General features: G+C 39.3%; 1 protein-coding gene across 1 annotated transcript; it reads right to left on the bottom strand.

Moving 5' to 3' along the window:
- Positions 1–1,843: 1,843 nt before the first annotated feature.
- On the bottom strand, positions 1,844–23,254 carry LOC127632646 (dnaJ homolog subfamily C member 11). Its single transcript, XM_052111352.1, has 16 exons — positions 23,166–23,254; positions 21,544–21,673; positions 16,706–16,779; positions 16,490–16,591; positions 16,009–16,137; positions 15,575–15,697; positions 15,414–15,487; positions 11,843–12,032; positions 11,626–11,711; positions 7,628–7,744; positions 7,368–7,523; positions 7,187–7,256; positions 7,003–7,060; positions 6,406–6,548; positions 3,771–3,900; positions 1,844–3,674 (listed from the first exon to the last, which is right to left on the bottom strand). The coding sequence occupies exons 1-16, from the start codon at positions 23,238–23,240 to the stop codon at positions 3,649–3,651; spliced, it is 1,683 nt and encodes a 560-aa protein (XP_051967312.1). The 5' UTR covers positions 23,241–23,254; the 3' UTR covers positions 1,844–3,648.
- Between the last annotated feature and the right edge of the window lie 1,287 nt (positions 23,255–24,541).

The following is a 24,541-nucleotide window of genomic DNA, read 5'->3' as shown; positions in this document are numbered from 1 at the left end:
CTCTGGCTGTGGCTTCCAGGATGGCCTCCATGTCCTCATCAAACAGATACCACTGTTTTTACCTTGTTGGCAGAAGGCTACTTGACTCGACAGTTTTCTGAATGCCTGACTTGGGGAGGAACAGATGGTCCTTGGAGGTTCAGGGCACTGTGGGGTGACTCCAGACGTGGCACCTCCTGTGTCTCACCAGATACTGGACCTGCTTGCTTTCCCATCAAGTCCTGGTTGATCTTCAGACAATGTGGGTTTTTGCAGACTTTGCCACATACACAAACTGCTCTTTTAGTCGATAATTCCATATCCATCCTCCCCCCTTCTCGGGCACCCCTGGGGGTATAACTCAGTAAGTTTATCTGTAGCTTGTTTCTGGGTTCTCTCTCACAAGAGTTGCAGATTGGGATGCTACCTCTACCTGGCCTGGTTACGGTCTTTCTAGCTGTCTACTGTCCCTCCAGCTGTCACCATGCTTTTCATGGTCATCATCCAGTCTGTTCCTGGATGTCACTGGCAAAGTTAGCCTGGGATTGTTCATGACATACACATCAAGATGAAACTTGGATACATCATCAGTAATGTAAAGGTAAAGATTATATAAGATGATTTTATCCATCTGGAATAGATAGTTGCACTGCCCATCCACTTTTTTTTAGCCGTCCCGGTTACAAAAATGTATTTTTATCCACAGAAATTTCATAAAGTCCTTCATTAAAGAGTTCTAAGACATGAACCAAACCATCCAGCTCCGAGGTAAGTCACAACATCACCTAACATTACATCTTGACATCTTGAATCTAAGCCATGGTAGAACTTCCACTGTTGATTAGATACGCACCTCTTTCTTAAACACCACCTTTCAAAAACGTACACCAGCACACCAGTGCTGCCAAACCCCTGCATCTGAAAATCTTCAAAATAATCTCAAAAGTCTAATTTTTTCACCAAAAGTCACCAAATAATCCCAATACTGTATATAGACATATGGGTGTGTGTATATAATAATAATAATAATAATAATAATAATAATAAAAACAATCATAAAAAGGGGCATAAAACAAGTTCACTGACTAAGTGTGGGACAATTTTTTATTTTTGTGTTTATTTTTTCAAGGCATGCATTTGGTCCTGTGTAATTTAAAGACAGTAGCATCTTTAAAACTGGCTTTACATAAATCCAATGATAAATTGATTGGTCCATCTTAAACAATGTAAAGGGCTAAGGGCCATTCAGTTTCACAACTTCATTTTCAAATTCCTAGGTGATGCAAATGATTCCATGAGCACCTGCCTCTGATCGAAACAGGGTTTTGTAATCTCAATGAGCTTGGTGGTCAATGTATGTCTCGTTAGACCGGTCTTATCACATATTAGGACTTCGCATGTGTGTTTAAAAATGAATGGCAAACAAATATCAACAAATATATTAAAATCTAGCAAAATTATCTCCCTTGTCGCAAAACATCATTAAAAGTCGCAGCAGCCGCGAGAAAGTCATTAAATTTGGTGACAAATTCCACAAATTGGCAACACTAACGCACACAGAGATGATTGGAGACTTTTGTATTTATAGATGGAGTGAAGAACGTCTAGAAAAACATCACATCTAGAAAAATAAACCTTCGATTTGATTCAATTCTGTACAGGTAATATGATGCTAGCTGTCAAAAGCAATGGGATCAAAATAGAGTTCTAACGCAAGAAACTGTCAAACAGACGAGCTTCTGCTGCACAAATATTAGCTCGGCTGCCCTGTATACGTACAGAATGATTGACAGACAAAAAGCTGCTCAGAGTCTTTTGATTGGCTGAATAAAGAATCTGGCCATGTCCAATTTTTTCCCCCAGCTGTTTACACAAGACACAAGACAGGTGTGATATTTTATGTCACCTCACAACTGTTAATTACATCAATCTGACAGGTAGTAGAGACACTTTCTGTGTGTCATTTCATAAAAAAAATATCTTAAAGCACCTTAAATATAAATAAAAAAAAAAATAATATTAATAAAAAATAAAAAAAGCGAGTAGAGTGTAGGTTCCTTCACTTTTTATTGTTTAAATTACTCTTCTGGTTGACTACATTAATACATATAAGGTTTTGCATCAGATAGGAATGCAACACTGTTTTCATCCGGAGTTGCAAAATCTGGCTTGAACCAGCCATTTACATGAACATGACCTACATTAAAACTTCAGGAAATGTTCAAGATGAATGACTGTACTGGATAACAAGAAAAGGATAAAAGATCATTTAATTTTAAATCACAATAAATATTATATTGTGACCTTGTAAATGACCCATCAAAGGTCATTGGTATGGAACATTGACCCAGCATTGCAAAGTACTTTGAAATTCAGCCTTAGGCCATATACACATATCTGTTTTCACTTGAGAACTCAGGTTTTCAGTTTCCTAACGTCATTGTTTTCCAAACTATGCTCTAATGGATTTTTTAAAAGTCACACTTTCAATGAAGGAATTAATGCATTTCCTAACATCATCGCTTTTCAATGTATCAGGTAATTGAGAGTTGCTATTTTTCGGTGGAGGAAAATGCTAATCTAGTATAGATGATAAACGTAGTGTAATTTATTCGAAATATTGTTTAAATAATTTAAATTGCTATAAACATTGCTCTGTCGTACTCTTACACACTCATTTGGTTCAAACCTCATTCAAATATCAATAAATATCACACAAACCAAGAAATTATCCAAAAGATATTTTAGCTTCACTCTAGATCCATCTGTGCAATGCTGCTGACATTTCACATCAGTAAAACTAATGCAGCGCAATTCAAGAGAACGGAGCAATAGAGAAGTTGCTATCAAGGCAAACATACAGGTGCAAATAACAACAGCTAAACAAATAAAAAAAAAAACGGTGGATATGGATTCTGTGATAGTGTATTTTACATTTAAACTACGACAACAAACAAGACAAATGATAAGTGGGATGGAGTCCAATTACATTACATTTTCTATGGCTTGATTATAGAATGAATTCAAATGACTCTTCTTTTATCACATTTATCTGGGGAAGAATGAGATTATGCTCCTCTGGTCAGAACAGATCACTCTAAAAGTAATTGTTTTGTTTAGTATTATTGAGCATTAGCAAAGTACTGAGTTGGCAGGCATACAATACAAACAGGCAAAAATATCTATGTACACTTACGGTATCAATCACAAAACATTTCGAGATCAATAGAAATGGCTATAAAAGCACAGGTTGTACAGTGTTCCATAACGGTTTGAACTAGACGTCCTGGAGCTGATGTGTGATCGTTATTTTTTTATTGATGAGTCTTTACTGGTATTCTTTCCCTTTTATATCAGTTCTATAAGCATGTAGGATTAACACTGATTGAGATAGCTGGATGGAGTGATCTGTCATCCGTTATTTTCTAAGAAGGTCAGAACATACAGCGAGACTCACATCGATTGAAAGTCTCACTTAAAACTTCGAAGGACCATGTTTGATGTGAGACATGCAAAGGGATTTGAGACAACACAAAGGTGATTACATGAAAACAAGAGGAGAAGCCCTTTGCACCACTCGATGTCTGACTGTCCCTTTATTTGTTCCGTCTATCTCCAGATGTCCATTGACTTCATCTGTCCTTCGTTCTTGTGCTATGTCGGAGACGCCTATGTCTCTGACTCTATTCTATGAGCTGATTCACATGAAAACAGAAAAGGAAAACACTATGATATGCCTTTCTTCACATAAACTTTTTTTTTTTAAATGTCCTAGCTACTGCAGTACTCACTTTGTTTAGGTATCCTAAGAGGATCTGTGTCTCCGGACAGGACTTGGTGCATCGCGCCTCTGAACTGATAGAGTAGCTTTAGACTCTTTTCCTCTCCGACACATGGGTCATAAAACCCTGGCAAACCAGCCTGATTAAAAAGAGATGGGGACAGTTAAAGGGGTCATAACAGGGATACAATCATCCTTGATTTTTACACAATTAACAGTTCATTGTACTATGAAAAAAAAAAAATGAAGTTTCAGAACTCAAAGCTTGCTCCTCAATACAAAAGAGCATTGATTTAAACCAAGCTGCATAAACAGCTAGTTCGGATTTTCCCAGATTTCGTGACGTCACACAGATATTAACCCACTTATGGGTGGTCTATTTATGTAAGTACAGCATACATCACTGCCTCTACAGCAAGACTTCAAAGCCTACATTTACATCATCACACCCTTGGCTTGCCCACTGGTGCTCAGTCAGAAAGGTGAGGAGGATAGAACTAGACAGATGTGCCTACTACTGTATTCATCTACTCCAAAGAGGACTTGCACAGGACACCTTCTTGTGCCTATCCGGACGATTTTTAAAAGTATTCCTACATAAAACATGCAAAAGATGGACTGCTTTGACCATTATCATGCATTGCGCGCTGCTTTTAAAAGATGCGGTGTAAAGTTAAAAGGAGACCCCTATTCTGCATCTTGCTGTTGAGTATAAAAGCATCCTGGATATTTTTAATTGTAGATCTAGGTAAACATGCACTAGATGGATGTCTTTGACAGTTTTTATGCATTTCTGGCGATGTGCGTCGCATTTTAAGAGCGGTACAACAACATTTTTTAAAACGTGTCAGTTCAGCTCCATTCCATTGCTGCTACTGGCTGGGAGAACCGCGTCATGTTCAGAGTAAACGGAGGAAGGAAAATGTGAGATGTCGCGCTTGTGAAGACCAGTGTCTCTGCTTAGGCCTCTGACGAAGCATCCCGTGATCAGGAAATAGTGACAGAATTTAACAAAGTTCTTGATTGCATCAGTACAGGATGCGAAGTGTGTGCCTAATTTTTCACTATGCATTGGATTTTGTGTGTGCGTCATGTTGCACCAAGATTGTATAGCAAGATTGTGTGTTCAGCATATTTCAGTGTTGATAATATGTGTGTTCGGCTCATTTCAGCATGGATTGCTTGTAAACCAGTCACAATATGATTCAAGCTCTGCAAAGTAACTATATTAATAGATGGGGCAGTTTAAAAACACTACAAAACCTGACTGCTAAAAATGTAAGTAACCAATTCCTGTAATAAATGTTTCATTTTTTTAAATAAGAGGAACCATCCTTTCATCCAAACTGATATTTTAGCAAAGTAGATTGAATTTATTAAAGGCATTAAATAAAAATCTATTTAAAATGATAAAGGCTTGTTTCCCCATAGTTTTCAACTAAATGAACACAAACTTTAATTAAGGGGTGGAGCTTATATTTTGTCATGTCACTTTAACATGGAGCTTTTATTTTGATGTCCCTTTCACCTGGAGCTTTTATTTTGACGTCACTTTCACCTGGAGCTTTTATTTTGACACTAAAAGTCAGTATGTAGTTTGCAATGTACCGCATCTGGTGAAACGCTTTCATCTCCTCCTTTTTTGTTATACTGTTCTGTCTTTGTATAATAACTTTTAGTGGTTACTAATGTTTAGAATTGCGCAAATGCTTGAGCATGCACTATTTTTCTTTCACAATGCATGTGAACCACTGCTCTAAAAAGCACTAAAAACACGAGCCCTTGAGCCTCACGCATGCACAGAACAGTGCACTTTTTGAATCTCACACAGACCATGTTTATCTGTCTTTTAATCCCAGCCCATTTCAGTTTTAGAATCACATATGGCCATATCATCACTTTGATGTTATTTTGATGAATTGTGCAGCCCTGAAGGTTTGTGAAATTAGTCTACTTTTACACCAAATAATGGCCAAATAAAAAGCACATTAAATTAATTGCGATATACAAAACATTGCCTACTTTTATATCGTCGTTTAATTCCTCCCAAACCACCTTTTTTTGTGTTCGGTTAATAGGTAGGGGCGACTGTGTACCACTACCCCGGGTTTGTTTCGATACTTGAGTGACAAGTATGATACATTCGGATGCAATGTGTTGGGTGTTCGTTTTGTGTAACCCTGAAATTAATTATTTGTGGTCGTGGAGCTCATTCATTCTCTTCCGATTTGAGTTTTAAACATGTATGGCAGTATTCAAGGAGCTGCATGATGTTAGCAAATCATAACAGTGGGTGCTTACAGTGAAGTTTAATGGAGAAGCTGAGGCCTAAACGGAGCAGACCGTATGACAAAACTGACCGTGGCTCTTGTTTAACATCAGCTATGCTAAGATATGCTTTGTATTCATTTCATTTGTTACATCCTTTTTGAAGCTTATTTTCCTCTCTAACTGAACTGCGATTCAGAGAAACATAAAACTATCGTAAATCCTCTTTAAAATGGACACCTCACAATTCATACACATTTTATATTGATAAATATATATTTTAATGACAATATAATGTGGGCCACAAAAAGATGGCTTGCGGGCTGCGTGTTGAGTAGTGCTGATGTAAAGCATTGTCTGAAGTTTAAGTGTCCAACCTTTGATGCCTCGGTAAGAATGAGTTTTGAGTCTTTCACTAAGCATTGGAGCGGGATGGTCACATCGATGACTTTTGCTCTCTCTCGCTTCTGACTGTTGTCAGACACAAACTTTCCGTACCAGGCGTTTAGAATGATGAGACCTAGAACCCAAAAAAGCACTAATCATATTAAGCAAAAATAAAACAAAAACACAACAACACGAAATCAAAATTAATATTTACTTTTGTAGAAAACGTCCCAGGTATTATCGTACACGATCCAACAGCACACGTTATTCTAATAAAAAAAGTTTTTTCATAATCTTCAATCATCAAAACATAATAGATTTCTTTGCCTCTGAAATGACTTTTCACTTCTTCTGTTGCAACAAAGCCACAAGGTCATGGAAAAAATTATATTAACTAGCGGTAATATTAATGTAAGTACCAGAGTCTAAAATGTTTCATTCACTCCTTTCTACCCACAATCCAATAAAATCCATATGGAAAAAAAAATCAAGTTTCTCCCTATATTTCCATTTACAGTGGACTTATCTCTTGCACTGAAATGAATGTGTGAAGATACAAACAACAGAAAGATTTGCATTTCACCAACCCATTTTAGATTCCTCCGCGTCAATAATTCTCTTCACTGCCTCTTGCATCAGCAAAACCTAAAACCCACAGAAACAACAACACTGGAAAAACAACATTTCTACCCTTATAAACAGTGGTTTGTGTTGGCATGAGGCAGTCATTTTTGTCAATGCATTTATGTACTAATAATGTAATATACTTACAGCAGCTTCAGCCTCTTGCTTCCTGCCAGCAATTTCTGAGGCAGAATCTTCCTTCTGTTTCTCTAAGTCCCTGTAAACAATGAAACAGTCAGGGCCCTTCATCACTGAAACTTTCCAGAGGTAATAGGGCTCTCAGGAAAAATGGTGGTTTTTAGAGCATTAATTACAGATAATAACTCACTGTTCCTTTTGGGCTCGTACATAAGGCATAATAATAATTTTCTGGACAGCTAAGTAGATGGCCAGTGGGCCCACAGTTGCATAAAACACAGCACTGGGTAAAATCTGGTCGGTCAGGTGAATGGGAAAGAGGTAGGTTTGACTGGCTCGGTTCAACCTGGTGACAGAAGAAATGAATTACATAAATAGACCACCCACAAGTGGGTTAAAGTTGTTTTACTGAGCTGTGCTTATTGCGAGTTAGCTCAAGTCAGTGCTAACCTGATTTTGAGGGAAACTCCTTGGGGTACACCAATGCTAACTGTAGCAGCCAGAACGCTGTGGCGACTGATCTTCCGTTCAGCACCATATTCAACCAAAGTGCCAAAGAACCCAGTCCTGTAACATAAAAAAGGCAAAAGTCTGCTAGGTCGGGGTAGTGTAGTCATCGTACACATCCATAACCCTTTGTGCACTGATTAATTAAATATTTCCATTAATTTTAAAATACTTTAAGCTACCAATACAGTGAATGGCAGTTTAGACAAAATGCGTTCTTGCACTCAAAAGGCTAGATGCAGCACAACGAATACAACAGAATGCTGGTGTCATGTGATGTGTTTTTTTTAACAGTTGAGTTATTTTTTTATTTTGACAAGGCATCTAAAATATGGGAGGGGAAATGGAGAGTTCCCTCTCCAAAACTGGCTGCGGAGTCTGCGCAGCCTGCCGGTTCACCCTGTCCCTCTCCTTGCCCCTCTCCACTCTCAGTCCCAGGTCAACAGATGTGCTGCCACATGTGCAGGTGTGGAGTCTGGGCCAGTTTGCTGGCGGTGCAGGGAGCTGGGGCATTTCCAGGACCAATGCCCTCTGATGGAGGTGGGGACAGTGGTCCAGCTCCCCGACATGCCACAAGCCACCCCCGATCGAGCTGGGGTGTACTGCATACCTATGAGTATCAAGGGGGGTACATACCAGGCCTTGGTGGATTCGGGTTGCAGCCAAACCTCCATCCATAAAATGCCTGGTTCAAGACGAGGCTTTGGGTGCGAGTCACAAGGTGAAGTGCATGAGGCTATCCACAATTATCCTGTAGTGACTGTACAATTAAATTCCAGGGACAAAGCATAGTGTCAAGGTGGCAGTTAGTCCCCGCCTCACCCATCCGCTAATCTTGAGTACAAATTGGCCAGCGTTTACCACTTTATTAAGGGAAATTTGTGCGGATGGGTCCTGTAACAAAGCATCTCGTGTGGGATTTGTGATGCGATGGCTATTAAGGCGGAGTCTGGGCCATCTATGTCAGCTCCGCTTCAGGATGACGCAAGGGAGGGGGATGTCTCTGCTTCCCCAGTCCTTAGATTATTCCCCGCCTTGGATTTCCCTCTGGAGTAGTCATGAGACAAGTCCCTTAGGCACTCTTTCAACCAAGTGAATGTGATTGATTGGTCAGCATCTTCAGCCAGACATCGCACTCACATATCCATATTTTGCTATTATAAATGATACAAAATGATTATAAGTGACGCAGGAAGCTCAGACAAAAGAGGATACGACACAATTGTTCATACCGAAGGGCCGTTGGGAAATTTTATTCCAGATGGCTCATCATAATTCGATGGTGGGTCACTTAGGGAGGTAAAAAACACTAAACCGTCTAATGGCCTGTTTTTATTGGCCAGGCATTCACAGAGATGTTCGCAGGTGGTGTGCGGCATGCCGTGACTGTCAGCTGGTGAATCCGCCTGCCACCCCAAGGGCAACATTGCGCCTGCTTCCTTTGAATGAGGTTCCCTTCGAGAGAATTGGTATGAACCTCATCGAGCCAATAGAACGGATGGCACATGGGCATTGCTTTGATTCTGGTGGACTATGCAATATGATATCCAGAAGCAGTGCCTTTTGTACAACATTTCAGAAATTATGATCGGGGCACTACTTTCGTGTCCCGTACGCTACGTGAGCTATATTAATTATTAGGCATTAAATCGATTCAGACAAGCGTGTACCACACACAAACGGACAGTTTGGTTGAACGGTTTAATCAAAATTATTTGTACGTTTGTGCACAAAGATGCTTGGAACCTCTTGCTTGAACCCCTGTTATTCGCAATTCAAGAGGTCCCGCAAGCCTCCACAGGGTTCTCACCATTTGAATTATTGTATGGGTGTAAGCCTTGTGGTCTTAGGTGTCATGAGGGAAAATTGGGAAGAGGAGCCTTCAAACAGCAAAATGAAATTCTATACATTCTTGACCTGACAGCAAAACTCCACATATTGGGGCTCTCCACATCCAAGTGGCAAGGGCCCTTTGAGGTCACAATGCGAGTTTGAGAAGTTGATTATGAGGTTAAACGAACGGATAGGGGGGGAGCACCGCAAATTTACCACCTCAAACTCTATAAACCATGGAGGGAAGCGGTCCCCGTGTCTTTGGCGATGCTGGTTTCAGAGAGGGAGGAGCTCTGGCCAGAGGTAAATTTAAAAGCCAATCCAGGTGCAGAGACCACCTCTCACTGTCACAAGTCACGGACATGAGCCAGTTGCAAATAGAATCCTCTGACGTGTTCTCACCCCTTCCCGGTCGTACGAACCTCATAGAACACCATATTGAAACAAACCCGGGGTAGTGGCTATGCTCGATATGGGGATTATAGAAGAATCCCACAGTGACTGGCCCAGCCCAGTGGTGCTGGTTCCAAAGAGCGATAGCTCGGCCCGGTTCTGTGTGGATTATAGAAAGGTCAAGGTGGTGTCTAAATTTGATGCTTATCCAATGCCTCTTATTGACGAACTGCTTGATCAGTTGGGCACGGCTTGTTTTTGTTCGACACTGGATTTGACAAGGGGATATTGGCAGATCCCCTTAACACCAATGTTCTTTGAGAAAATGGCCTTCTCCACACTGTTTGGTTTACACTAATTCAAGACCCTTCCATTCGGTTTGTTCAGGGCACCGGCTACGTTTCAGTGCCTTATGGACAGAGTCCTCAGACTGCACACCATGTTCAACACTGCCTATCTGGATGACATCATTATATATAGTAATGACTTGCAGCGGTATATGCAGCATCTGAGGGTGGTTCTGAGGTTACTGTGGCAGGAGGAACTCATGGCAAATCCCAAGAAGTGTGCAATTGGATGGGTGGAGGTATGTATCAGTGGTTCCACGTGGGTCACTGGCAGGTGCCGTGATTGCTGCCTACCCAATACCAAATGGGGCTGGCTACTATAGAAGCTTTGTACCTAATTATTCGGACTTCACCAGCCCGCTGACTGCAGACTAAATTCGGTTTATTTTTATGTGCAAGCACACAGACTTAAATGTTATAAACAGATATACTGTAGTTTTTTTTTTAGAAAACATACACAAAGTCAAGTAATTTTTATTCATATAGCGCTTTTCACACATTCTTTCAAAGCAGCCTTATGGAAAATTAGGCTGTTATGTCTGTAATGTCCTCATTGACCAATTTCATTGAGAAACATAAATAAAAATCATGCCTTGGAATTATTTGTCTTTTAGGCCTAGGGAGCAAGCCAAAGAAGACTGTGGAAAGACACCCAAAACTTCCTAAAATGTTAGTTAATGGAGGGAAAAAAACTTTGGGAGAGAACAGGTTCAGCTATGGGAGCCGGTTCCCCTCTGGCAAAGGAAAAAGGATTACTTGAGGCAGATGCTCCCGAGCCTAAATGAGCCCAAATACAATATCATACTTCAATTAAATCCTGAGATAATCTTCACTGAGCAACTTGACATGCTGAGCAGCAGAAGGGAAGTTGGCGACTCCTGGGTTCTGCCGGCTGCAAACTGTCAAGCTTTTACTGCAACTTATACACAGGTTTGATTTATCCAACATTGTCTCATGACAATTCATAACAATACTAAAAGGCAGTGTATTTGCACTAATTCAAAAGACTTAATTCATATGAAATCATACGTCTTTGTTTCAACCAACCACATACGATTCAAGAATACATGTTCGGAACCCAGAAGTGTCAAAGAAAAGATTTGGATTAACTCAAAACAAATGGCACATGGCGAACTACAATGACACTAGGGTAGCTTCTCTCATTGGTGGGTGTATAACTTGTACAAATTGGTACGACTTCACCATGTCATACTACTGTGACATATTCTCATGAGATTGTGTTAACTTATCGGTGTTTTTTTCTCAACCATGCAATTTTGACATGGGGCAACTGTTTCTGGAAAATATGGTAGATATTCCTATTCTAAGAACATTCCATTTGGATCTGGCAATGGGTCAAACACTTACTTTATGGAACCTTTAACCTTAGTCTGCTCTTCATCCTGGAATTTGTACTGATAGCTCATCATCAGGTAAGAATGGGGAACACCCAGCTGAACAACAGGAATAGTGACAGATGAAATACATTACTGATGCATCAACTTTGTTGTGTAGTAAACAAAAGAATAACATTTGCCACTATCAGTCTCTCCATCCCAGGATAATATTCCTGTGCAGACCTCACCTGGAGGGCTAGGGTGAAGTGGCTGGTTTTGGTGTCCCTGACGATACTGGTGGTCATGGCGGACTGACTTCCCCAACGCCACTGCAGGTAGCCCATAGTGTTCTGGTCCAGGTGCCGAGCCATCATGGTAGTGGCACTGGGACGCAAACCACGTGAGGAGAACTGCAATCCCCATTGAGCGGTCACAAAGCTACAACACAAAATTCATATTAGCCAACAAGAACAATATGAAGAGTGAAGCATGACACTGAACTCAGTCACACTAATTTGTTTTTGTGTTCATCTTTACAATGTGCTAAATTCATGTTTTTGACCTTTAAGATAGAATGGCTTAACCATCCATCCACAAGCTGCCTTGAGATGTCACACAGGTCACATACTGTAAACTACAACACATAGACACTGTATCACCTAGATATCACATAGAGACTGTGAATGTTCCTCAAACTATCAAACACAAACCCCTTTATTATTTAAAATAATTTGATTGTGGTCAAACTTGAAAATAACAAAAAGATTTATGATAAAAATCTTATAAAGGTAGGGTTACTAAACATTAGATCTCTTTCAACCAAAGCATTAATTGTAAATTGCATTATTACAGATCATAGTTTGGATGTGCTCTGTTTGACTCAACCTGTCTTAAACCAGATGAATATATTAGTTTAAATGAGTCTAAAAACATATTTTATCAAACTCATAGAAAATAACCTCAACAATAAATTGTGTTAGAAATAAATTCTTGACTGGACCAGATATTCCATCGCAGCACAATAGTAATGGCTTCAGAAATTGCTTTACTGTTAAAATTTAAATAATCAGAAATAAAATTGGAATTATGCAATCTCAGAAAAGTGGCTCATCATTTTTATCACAAGCAACTTTAATCCTTTGTTGTCACAGGTCATGAAAATCTAACAAAACGATTTGAAACATCAAAAGCAACAACATGGATGTTAGATCCAATATCAAGTAAGCTCTTAATAGGGGCATTTCATGTAATCTCAGAACCTCTTCTTAATATTATTAACTCCTCGCTATCCTTGGAGCATATCCCAAGAAACATCAAGCTGGCAGTTATCAAACCACTTATTAAGCCAATGCTTGATCCTGGAGAGTTGGCTAATTGTAGACCAATCTTAAATCTCCCATTTATGTTGAAAATACTAGAAACGGTAGTGTCGTCATTTCAGTCAGGATTTAGGCCCGTCTCAGTGCATTGACTGCAATTATCAGTTACAAATAACTTGCTCAAATCATCTGATTGTGGCTGCATTTCTCTTCTAGTGCTTTTAGATCTTAGTGCTACCTTCGACACCATAGATCATGACATTTTCTTGGATAGGCTTGAGAATTATGTTGGCATTTGTGGTCGGGCATTAGCGTGGTTTAGGTCCTATTTATCAGACAGCTACCACTTTGTCTGTATAAATGAGGAATTGTCAGATCAAACAAAAGTTAAGTATGGAGTGCCACAGGGATCAGTTTTAGGGCCTCTATCTTTATATATGCTTCTCCTGGGAGACATTATCAGGAATTGTGGAATACATTTTTACTGTTATGCCGACAATACCAGTTTATATTTATTTAAAACCCGTCAAAATTTCAAGCAGTCTATCAATGAAATCAAAGATTGGATGGCAAGAAATTTTACCTCAAGACTTGATTACTGTAATGCATTTCTGGGAGGATGTCCTGCAAGCTCAAGAAACTAATTCAATTGGTTCACAATTCAGCACCTAGAGTGCTAACTAGAACCATGAAATATGATCATATTAGCCCCATTTTATTGACACTACACTGTCCTACAGATACTCACTGAATTGCTGCTATTCTTAAATGGACAGTACCATTTTAGCACTTGTTATGCATATCATTGTAAACGCAATGTAAATACTAGTAAATAGTACAAATGTTGCATAAAAACAACAAAACATGCAAAATATTTAACGTGTAAATATAAAAATATTAGAAGGGGCAATCATATTTTATGAATAGATCTGTAAAAATTAACGTGTTAATGCATGCAATTAATTAAAATGTAAAATGCGTTTTAACATGATTAATGCATTTACCAATTTTATCCAGCTCTGTGTGGGTTCTAAACTGTGGTTGGAATAGGGCAGAACCTTTGCAATGTGTCTGGAGTCATTACAATAATTGTCTTAATTATAAATAAAAAGAAATTTTAATGGATAATTCAGATGAAGTATTATTACATGGACAGTGCCAGCAATAAAATCAAAACAAGATGTTCTGTGCAAAGCGGTGCTAATCATGTAAACGCAGCTTCACTATTGCTGTAGCAGTGTAGCGCCACAATTAGTATTGAGGAGGATGAAGATTTTAGTGATTTAATGCCCATTCATATATGCAATGAATATACAACATATGATTAGTTATTTCAATTAGTCAACCTTCTACTTACACATTTGGAAATGCTTTGTTACTTTTGAATTGGTGCATTTCTGTCATTATACTGTGGAATGCTTTATTAATGAAACACTACTGTTACATTTAGCTTTGTTTTGTTTCTTAAGAAGAAACTAAATTAATTTAGAAGTGTAAATCTGTGATTAATCACAATTAACTATGAAAAATCATGCGATTAATCACGATTAAATAAGCCGACTGACAGTACTAATTATTAAATATATTAACTTGAACAAATACTGAAAATATTGAATAATTTGACAAATAGACTCTAAGTGAGGGTTTGGGGACACCCGTGCACCCGTGCAAAGCAAAGCTACATAATGTTTTTTTTTTTATATTGTACCTTTAACATAGTTGCACTTAAATGTTAGATGTGAAATTTTATTTTACTTTGTCAATATTTTGTGTTAAAAATATGGAGCTCACATGCAATTTCAGTGACAGCTTGCAGCATTATCTTAATGAAATTAAATATATAATGATAATTAAATATTATCATGCAAATTCATGATATACATTGAAAGAACATGAGATTTTTTTTCTGTACTTTTCTCCCCAATTTGGAATTCCCAGTGTGCTCTAAGTACTTGTGGTGTCGTAGTGACTCACCACAATCCGGGTGGCAGAGTAAATAATCTCAGTTGCCTCTGCGTCTGAGACTGTCAATTTGCGCATCTTATCACGTGGCTTGTTGAGCACATCCACGCACAACTCACCACGCGCCCCACAGAGAGCTAGAACCACATTATTGTGACCACGAGGAGGTTACCCCATGTGAGTGTGGAGTCACTTAGCACACCCTGGATTTGAACTCGCGACTGCAGGGGTGGTAGTCAGCGTCTTTAGCTACCAAGGCCCCCCAGAACGTGGGATTTTTTTAACACTTTGTATATTTGTAAAAAACACATTTTAGCTTTTTAAAAATGTTTAACTCACATACACGTGTGTGAAATCTTGTATGTGAAGACAACTCCTTCCCAGTTTGCTTAATATCTTTTCCAGTTTTCAGTTGCATTACGCTTAGGCTACATGTTATGTCAAAAGTATGGCGAGTAAAAACAAAAATGTACCAGCCAATGCCGATTCTTTCACCAACTTGTCTGTAGGGGGTTTATACATTTCTCAGAACACTTACCAACGTGCAGATACGTTACGGAATATTTTCATTCCAAAGAGAGGACCTCTACTGTCCCCTGCACCAAACTCCAGCTATTGACACAAAGATAAACAGAGAACATTAAAATCATTGAACAATCTGTGAAAACTGGACTGTAGGTGTGTTGGAAAGTGTCTCACCTCTCCCCAGCCCCTTGTTGAAGTCACGTGTCGCACACACACATTTATATTTCCGCCCCCGCTGCCATTATGTGTGGACAGAGAGCCGGAAAGTACAGCAGTATCGGAATTGGTCAGAGGTGCCTGCCAAATATAACCAAGCATGAATATAAAGGACAAGGGAAGCAGTGATGTCAGCCCTGCTGAAAAATCTAGCCAGTCACCAGTGCTGTGAGGTGTTTCAGCAAGGCTTAACCAGCAAAACTTCCTTGGTTAACCAGCATTACCCGAAAAACCATACTGGTTGATCAGCTTCATGAAGTTTGCTGGTGACAACATGGCTATGCACTAGACCAGAACCAAACCAGCATAAACCATCATGGTAATTGCATGCTGGTAAAGCTGGCATTGTCAGCTGAGAGACCATTATGAAATGCTCAATTTTCCATATTGACCTCAATGGATTGGGAAATGTGCATCCTGTTGATCTCAATGTGGGGGAAACCTCCTCCTGGTACATCCTCAAAGTCCTCCTCATATTGGTCAAAGAGGTCTGTTGCATCTATACCCACACTTATTGTGCCCTAAATGACAATGGAAAAATCATTAGTAAGCCCCTGCCCAGACCAATTTTGTAACATAAACATGTTGTAACAAACTTCCTCAATAAATGACATTTAAAAAATTAGATGCACATATATCCAGAAAAAAAAGGGAAAACAAGCTAGAAGTCTTTTAATGTCTGTTCCTGACGAACTACAGTATTTCAAGAAATGACTAGCAATAATTTTTTTAATGATGTCTGATCTTGCACTTGAACTCTAATTTTAGAATCAGAACTAAAATGTTGAATCTATTGTGATTGGGAAAAGAAAAGCAATCTTGCTCTCTAGCTGTAATTTTGGTTTTGTACACGGTGAGGTCTGGATTGGCCACCTTAGGGTTTGTCCTCTGTTGGAGTCTCCTCTCATCTCTCTCCTTTTGCAAACGCTCATATTCCTCCCTTATTTCTGCAGGGGTTCTCTTTCTCTCCACCACCTTTAAAAAATTAGCAAGTAGATGTATTAGTAGCATTCTATGTATTGCAACAACACGTATTAATTCAAATATTAGTGATACCGAACATGGACAATTCTGAAAATCAAGACTAACCTCCCAGCCTTCCACCTCAAGGCCTTTCTTTCCAAATATGTCATAAATGGCTCGGGACTGTGGGTCACTGAGAACTAAGCAGAGACCAAATTAACACAATTTAGAGAATGGGTCACATACATAAACTAGTCTGGGTAAAAGTGATGAGAAGTCTTTTTGGGATATAATGTTAAAGATGAAGTGAGTTATTTCTGAGCTACTAGTGTCATCGAGCGAAAATGTAAAAAAACTATGTCTGTTTTCATAAACCCTCCCCCCTGTCTGCAACTATATATAAAAAAAAGAAATAAAGATAGTCCAACCCCTAATTCATGCAGTCAAAATTTTGATAGCATCACAGTGTTTAGACATTTTTTTAGGGAATCAACCTGGAAAAAACTACTTATAGTTATCTATGCATAGGGATAGGAGTTCAGACACAGTGCATCAGGAAAGTATTCACAGTGCTTCACTTTTTCCACATTTTGTTATGTTACAGCCTTATTCCAAAATTTATTAAATTCATTATTTTCCTCAAAGTTCTACAAACAATGCCCCATAATGACAACATGAAATAAGTTTGTTTGAAATCTTTGCAAATTTATAAAAAAATAAAAATAAATCACATGTACATAAGTATTCACAGCCTTTGCTCAATACTTTGTTGAAGCACCTTTGGCACCAATTACAGCCTCAAGTCTTTTTGTGTATGAGGCTACAAGCTTGGCACACCTATTTTTGGGCAGTTTCTCCCATTCTTCTTTGCAGGACCTCTCAAGCTCCACCAGGTTGGATGGGGAGCGTCAGTGCACAGCCATATTCAGATCTCTCCAGAGATGTTCAATCGAGTTCAAGTCTGGGCTCTGGCTGGGCCACTCAAGGACATTCACAGAGTTGTCCCATAGCCACTCCTTTGTTATCTTGGCTGTGTGCTTAGGGTCATTGTCCTGGTTAAAGGTGAACCTTCGCCCCAGTCTGAGGTCCAGAGCGCTCTGGAGAAGGTTTTCATCAAGGATGTCTCTGTACATTGCTGCATTCATCTTTACCTCGATCCTGACTAGTCTCCCAGTTCCTGCCGCTGAAAAACATCCCCACAGCATGGTGCTGCCACCACCATGCTTCACTGTAGGGATGGTATTGGCCAGGTGATGAGCGATGCCTGGTTCCATCCAGACATTACGCTTGCCATTCAGGCCAAAGAGTTCAATCATTGTTTCATCAGACCAGAGCATTTTGTTTCTCATGGTCTGAGAGTCCTTTAGGTGCCTTTTGGCAAACTCCAGGTGGGCTGTCATATGCCTTTTACTAAGGAGTGGCTTCTGTCTGGCCACTCTACCATACAGGCCTGATTAGTGGAGTGCTGCAGAGCTGGTTGTTCTTCTGGAAGGTTCTCGTCTCTCCACAGAGAAACGGTGGTCATCTCCCTGACTAAGGTCCTTCTCCCCAATCACTCAGTTTGGCCGGGCGGCCAGCTCTAGGAAGAGTCCTGGTTGTTCCAAACTTCCATTCACAGATGATGGAGGCCACTGTGCTCATTGTGACCTTCAATGCAGCAGAAATTTTTCTGTACCCTTCCCTAGATCTGTGCCTCGTTATAATCCTGTCTCAGAGGTCTACAGACAATTCCTTGGACTTCGTGGCTTGGTTGGAGCTCTGACATGCACCGTTAACTGTGGGACCTTATATAGACAGGTGTGTGCCTTTTCCGAATCATGTCCAATCAACTGAATTTACACTGGTGGACTCCAATCAAGTTGTAGAAACATCTCAAGGATGATCAGTGGAAACCGAATGCACCTAAGCTACATTTTGAGTGTCATGGCAAAGGCTGTGAATACTCATGTACATGTGATTTTTTTTTTTCGTTTTTATTTTTAATAAATTTGCAAAGATTTCAAACAAACTTCTTTCACGTTGTCATTATGCGGGACAGAATTTGGAATAAGGCTGTAACATAACAAAATGTGGAAAAAGTGAAGCACTGTGAATACTTTCCGGATGTACTGTAGGAGCAGATGTCGACTGACAGCGGATTTAGCAGAACCCGTTAACTAAGGTGGTGGAAAAAGCTGATAACCAGCTGATACGTTTTAAAATTGCTACACAGAATGTTAAAAAAATAAATTTCCTTACTATTGCAGGCACAAATATAGAAACTGCAAGATTCAAAATATAATAAAATCCCAGATGCAGTTTATTGTGCAACCAAAATCCCAATAATATCTGGAAAATTCTGATTTGGTGCATAACACAGGACTTTTAAATATAAACTGGGGACTCTTATTTTGAAATGAACACAACACACCATTACATTGCTCTTTATTTAAATATTTATTTTAAATTTTACAAATTATGCGTTTTGTAGCCTGTATTTTTCACCAGATGAGGTTTAATGATGAATAAGTGTGACGCTCCTGTTCTACCCACTCCGTATGGCACCCACCTCCGGCGTGGGAGTTGGGTGCGCTAACAATGAGGCTAAAGGCTACAACCTCTAGCGTTAGTCACTAGTGCACCTCTTGAGGTCAGGAGAGTGAGGTTTATACACATTGCACAGCTACCTATCAGCTGGCTCCCAACACACTCACCCCTAAACCTCACTCCCATCCGGGTCACGGCACCAATGTGACGCTCCTGTTCTACCCACTCCGTACGGGACTCGAACCGGCGTCTCTGGCATGGGAGGCGGGTGTGCTAACAAGGAGGATAATGGCTACAGCCTCTAGCATCAGTCACTAGTGCACCTCTTGAGGTCAGGAGAGTGAGGTTTATACACATTGCACAGCTATCTATCAGCTGGCTCCCATCACATAAGGTATAATTTACAGTCAGCCGGTTATCACAAAATAAACCCCCGACAGGGTGATGGGTTTATTTCGCGATAACAACTTCCTGACTGTACATTATCCCACTTATTACATGACTACTAACCAAAAAAAGAAATACAAGGACATAAAATTCTGATTTGCATTGAAATTATGTGAGAAGAAATAAATCACTGAATAGCTGAAATCCACCTCCGGTTTGTGTCTTGAGTTCTGTTTATGTTCATTTTGCAAGTCTGACTGCTTGCCAAATAAATAAATAAAAGCATGTGAAACATTGATTTGAATTTAAATTATTAAGTTGAAATTATATTATTTGCTAATTTGTGGAGATCACAAAGTTATGAGTGGTCTGATATGTGGAAGTACGGTTGTTACTAAGAAATATCAGACTGTTAGATGGCACCACAGACCAATCAGAATAGAGTAATCCAGAGAGCCATGAAATAAGGTTTATTATTATACATTAGATATAAAGGTTGGAGACATACATGTGCTGATACAGCACTTTTCCATACACTCAAATTTTTAACACTTGACTGGCTAATCAAAATAATGAAATTTGCATTGAAGTGAGGATAAAAATATGGATAAATATTGACAATGATGAAAGATTTAGATACGGTGACATTGAAGTGTCAGTTGTTTTTCACCTCTAGAGGCCACTGTTGTTCTAGAGAACAAGCCTTTCTAATGGTCAAATCATCCAGTGCTGGCCACAGAGGCAGGGGCAGGTTTACGATTTCTGAGGCCCCAAGCAACTGACCAAGCTGGGGCTCCATTTTGAACAAGTTTGCTTAATAAATTACATCAAATTGATTTTAAATTATAATTTTATATTCATCCTATAAAAACATTGTAGCCAAGTACATTCAAAATGTTTAATGAAATACAAATCTAGTTAAAGATAATTAATGCATGATTTTCCACAATACAGTAATAAAAAAAGCAATATTTACCTACACAAATTTATACAAAAATGTTTTTGAACATGGTGTGCAAAACCTACTACTTCACCCAGTAACATTTTGGAATTCAGTTGTTATTTATACATTTTATAACCCAACTATTATTTATTGTTGTCCAAATTGTCATTATAATATGATACAGTATTATTATTTCTTTGAGGATTTGTTGTATACAATAGTAATATATTCCATCCTTATTTACTTTATATTCACCTGGAGTTTATATTCTGATGCTGAGGCTGTATTTTATGTAAGCATTATAGGCAACATTCGTATTGTAACAATAAACATACAAAGCACGGCGGCCCCTAAGCCCACTAGAGCAGAAGGGGAAAAAACCATTGCTGTTTATCAAGCGCTGGAACTTTGCTTGTTACAGAACAATCTGGAATAATTGTAAAAGTCCCCTCTTTGCAACCTGAACTTGTTTAGAACGTTAAATCTTTGTGACACCTGTGCTAAAAAACAATATAGAAACCGTTCAAAAACTGATACAGAATGCAGGTGTCTCGGCATGCATTTTTGAAACCTGAAGCTCTTAATAACTTGACACAGTGTCTAAAAATGTGCCAGTCCTCCTTGAGACACTGAAGAAGCAGCGAGCCCCTAACTCATCCGTTTGCGTGTATCTATGAGTGAGAGTGCGTGCGCGAAAGATTTCGAAAGGCATATATATATTTTTACCGAAATTACAAACCCGAACACTACTTAAGAAAAACTCTGTCCCGACCCCAGTGTTTTTTTTAAAGTGAACTGCTCCAAGAGCACTGACAACATACATTGACAGTGTATTTGTGCATGCACCCAGAACAACATGTCACCTATCAAGCATTTTAAATCACTCCAGATAAATCAGTGCATCGGTTAATCAGTAAAACCGATATATCGGTCTACCTGTAGATAAAACACATTTTAACATGAAAAAATTGCACACTTCACCTTTAAACTTTTTTTCCCCTGCATTTTTACAAGTGAACATCATTAAATCAGAGAAAATGTTAATTGGTTGTCTCAAAAGATTTGTCAAGTTTTACCTAATCTACAATTTGAACACAGTTATGATTACCCTCATATGCCTGGTGAACATAAGTGAAGAGTTGTTCTGCCTGCCTCTTTAGCTCAGGGTCTCTGTGCTTGTCAGGGTGGTACAGCATGCACAGACGCCTGTAAGAGGACTTAAGCTCTTCTTGAGTGGCCTGTAAAACATCAAGCAGACAGACTTTATTAATATCAGAATAATCAAAGCTTTGTGTTTTGAACAGGGCCATTTCTAGTCTTTTAGAATGAGTGGGGCAAAAGTCCTCCATGATATAAAAAAAGTGTACCCTTAATGTTTAGGCATCTCCATGCCAGTGGCGTAGCCAAGGGTGGGCTTGATAGACCCAGGCCCATCCATAATATTAGAGATTATTCACTGACTTCAAAAATATATATTTATAAAATAGTTTAAAAATGCATAAATTCTGAAAAAAAAGCATATATAGTGTAATAAAATGACACTTTGAATGCTCTCATGTTCTGTTTCTTCTGTGTTTTGGCTGGAAAATGTCTAAATCTGCAGTAATGGCTGTTCAATAATAAAGTGCCTTTTCATCGCAAGCAAACGAGGATGGATTTGGATGTTTTGTTTCAGTTGATTGCAGGCTAAATAATGTTCACTTCATCCAGAGCTCTGTTTGTCCTCTGTTACATTTTAATGAATGAGAAATCGCTACAAACGATTCAATGCGTGAGTAGGTTGTTCAAAAGGTTCATAGGGAACCGCAAACCGATTCAGAGCGCTTTGCTAACAAGTTTGTACATTTAATTGAAAAGAACCGATTCAAAAGAGTGATTCATTCGCGAATCGGGTATGCTAGTTCATATTCTCTCTTCTTTCACAGATATTGTAAGGGAAATTGTTTCATTTGTCGGTAAACGGTCATTTCCTTCGACAGAAATTGATAAGTAAAACTTTACTAGGGCACATAGGAAATTTACTGGGCCTCGCCTCGATCGTTTAAACTTTAAATGTAATTTAATTATCGAAATTAAATGGTTAAACGCCGCATAAACAGACAACTGATTGGTTGCCCTTTACAAGTCCAACTGCAGTGCATTGGCGCTCTTTTGCATTCGTAGTACGAGCACCTGAACATTTCCATTAGTCTCCTCTCCCTGAGGCATCTCGGTCGAGCACAACAGCGAGAATGTTGTTATGGTAAGTATCTATTGAATTGTTTCAAAATAACTAAATTTAACAAGGTTCAAACGATAACTTGCTTTCAGAAGGGGCCTAAGTGTCTTGGTTTACACGGGGTATACACACAGAGAAATGTACCTTTTAAATGTAGTTTTCCTTTAAATATGATATGAGCCGTTCTGAAGTGGTATTCAGACATCTGTAAGATGATGATGATGATGATGATTATTCTCCAAGCGACTTACACAACCGCAATCTGAAAGCTGACGAATACTTCCAGGACGAAATAAATTATGTCACCAAGATGGATAAGTATATTTGCAATCTGTCAGTTTTTCCAAGCATGAAACGTTAACACCGGCAGGTATAGGATGCGATGACAGTTAAATGAGCATCTTATGAGAGAGAGTGGCATCTAATATTAACTGCACGTCTCTTTTAATAATTTGCATGGTTCACAAAAGCAAATGCATCGTGCACCTCTTAGAGTGCCTCAGCTTTCTTACCTCTTTCCTGACATTGAGCAGAGAATAGTAATCTTCGTTGTCTACTACCAATTCATTTTCCAAGGCAGCCGCCATGTTCCCTGTGTCCCAAAGCCCTCCTACTAAGCCCTACTACGGCGAAGGACTGTCTTATGAATATTAATTACGTAACGAGACGTTCTGCCAGTGCGCCTGACTGATTTGCTGAAAGGCAAGCATTGGCGTTTGTGAGCTGGCGCATTAACAAACCGCACTCCTGCGAAGGCTTCCCTCGTGAATATTAATTAAGTTGCGTGAAGCTGCGTACACACTGCCAGCGACTTTATCGCTGCAGGTCGCCAGTGGCTGGCGGTGAAGTCGCTAGTGGGTGTTCCCACTACTGGTTGCCTAGTAACGTTTATAAATGACATTCACGGATGTCATTCCATTGCTGTTGACAGCGAATCTCTTTTCTTGCCACTAAAAACAAACATTTTGGAGGGGAAAGACTAAATATAAATGGAATCAGTACATAAAATGCTTTATATCAAAGATGAATGAGAAACAAGGCGTGCTGTTTGCCATAGCGGTCTGTCTGGGTCCATAAAATCCCCGCGATCTCAGATACACCTTTCCACACAGTATTTTTCTTAAAAATGTCCTTGAACGTGGGAAGAGACATATCATAGAGCACTGGAACATTTCTAACAGCAAGAATTAGCCTTTCATCCATCTTTCCGTTACTGCAGGAGCTGAGAGAGAGAGAGAGAGAGCGAGAGAGAAGGATCACGTGAGCTCTCCCGTCGTCTCTCCTATTGGCTGTCGCTTCCGTTAGTCACTCCAAAGTTGAACTTTTCTCAACTTTGTCGCGTCGCTGGACACGCCCACATCTAGCGCCAACGGTCGCGACAGCTCGTGTCGCCGGAAGTCGCTGTGCTCGCATTGAAAATGAATGGTATTGAGTTGCTGTCGCGCGCGATGTCGCTGGCAGTGTGTACGCACCTTAAGTGTGAACGACCAGCTAAAATAAGCATAATTTAATTCATATTCATGAGCTTATTCTTCACCATAGTAAGATTAATAAAAAAGCCTATGGCTGAAGTTCAGGAGTAATTTATTCTCCTGCCACCGTGTGTTCCGGAGGAGGAGAGTCGGGATAGTTCGCTCAAAAATGAAAATTCTCTAATAATTTACTCGCCCTCATACCATACCAGATGTGTATGACTTTCTTTCTTCTGCAGAACACATATTTTGATTATTAGAAGAATATTCAGCTCTGTAGGTCCATACAATGCAAGTGAAATTGTGAAGCTCCAAAAAGCACTTAAAGGCAGCATAAAAGTAATCCATATGATTCCAGTGGTTTAATCCATGTCTTCAGAAGTGATTTGATAGGTGTGGGTGATCATTTCAATTTT

Source organism: Xyrauchen texanus, chromosome 39 (assembly GCF_025860055.1).
Source record: "Xyrauchen texanus isolate HMW12.3.18 chromosome 39, RBS_HiC_50CHRs, whole genome shotgun sequence".
In the NCBI taxonomy this organism is placed as follows: domain Eukaryota; kingdom Metazoa; phylum Chordata; class Actinopteri; order Cypriniformes; family Catostomidae; genus Xyrauchen; species Xyrauchen texanus.
Note: the sequence above shows the minus strand (reverse complement) of the source record. Positions and strands in the feature narration are given on the sequence as shown.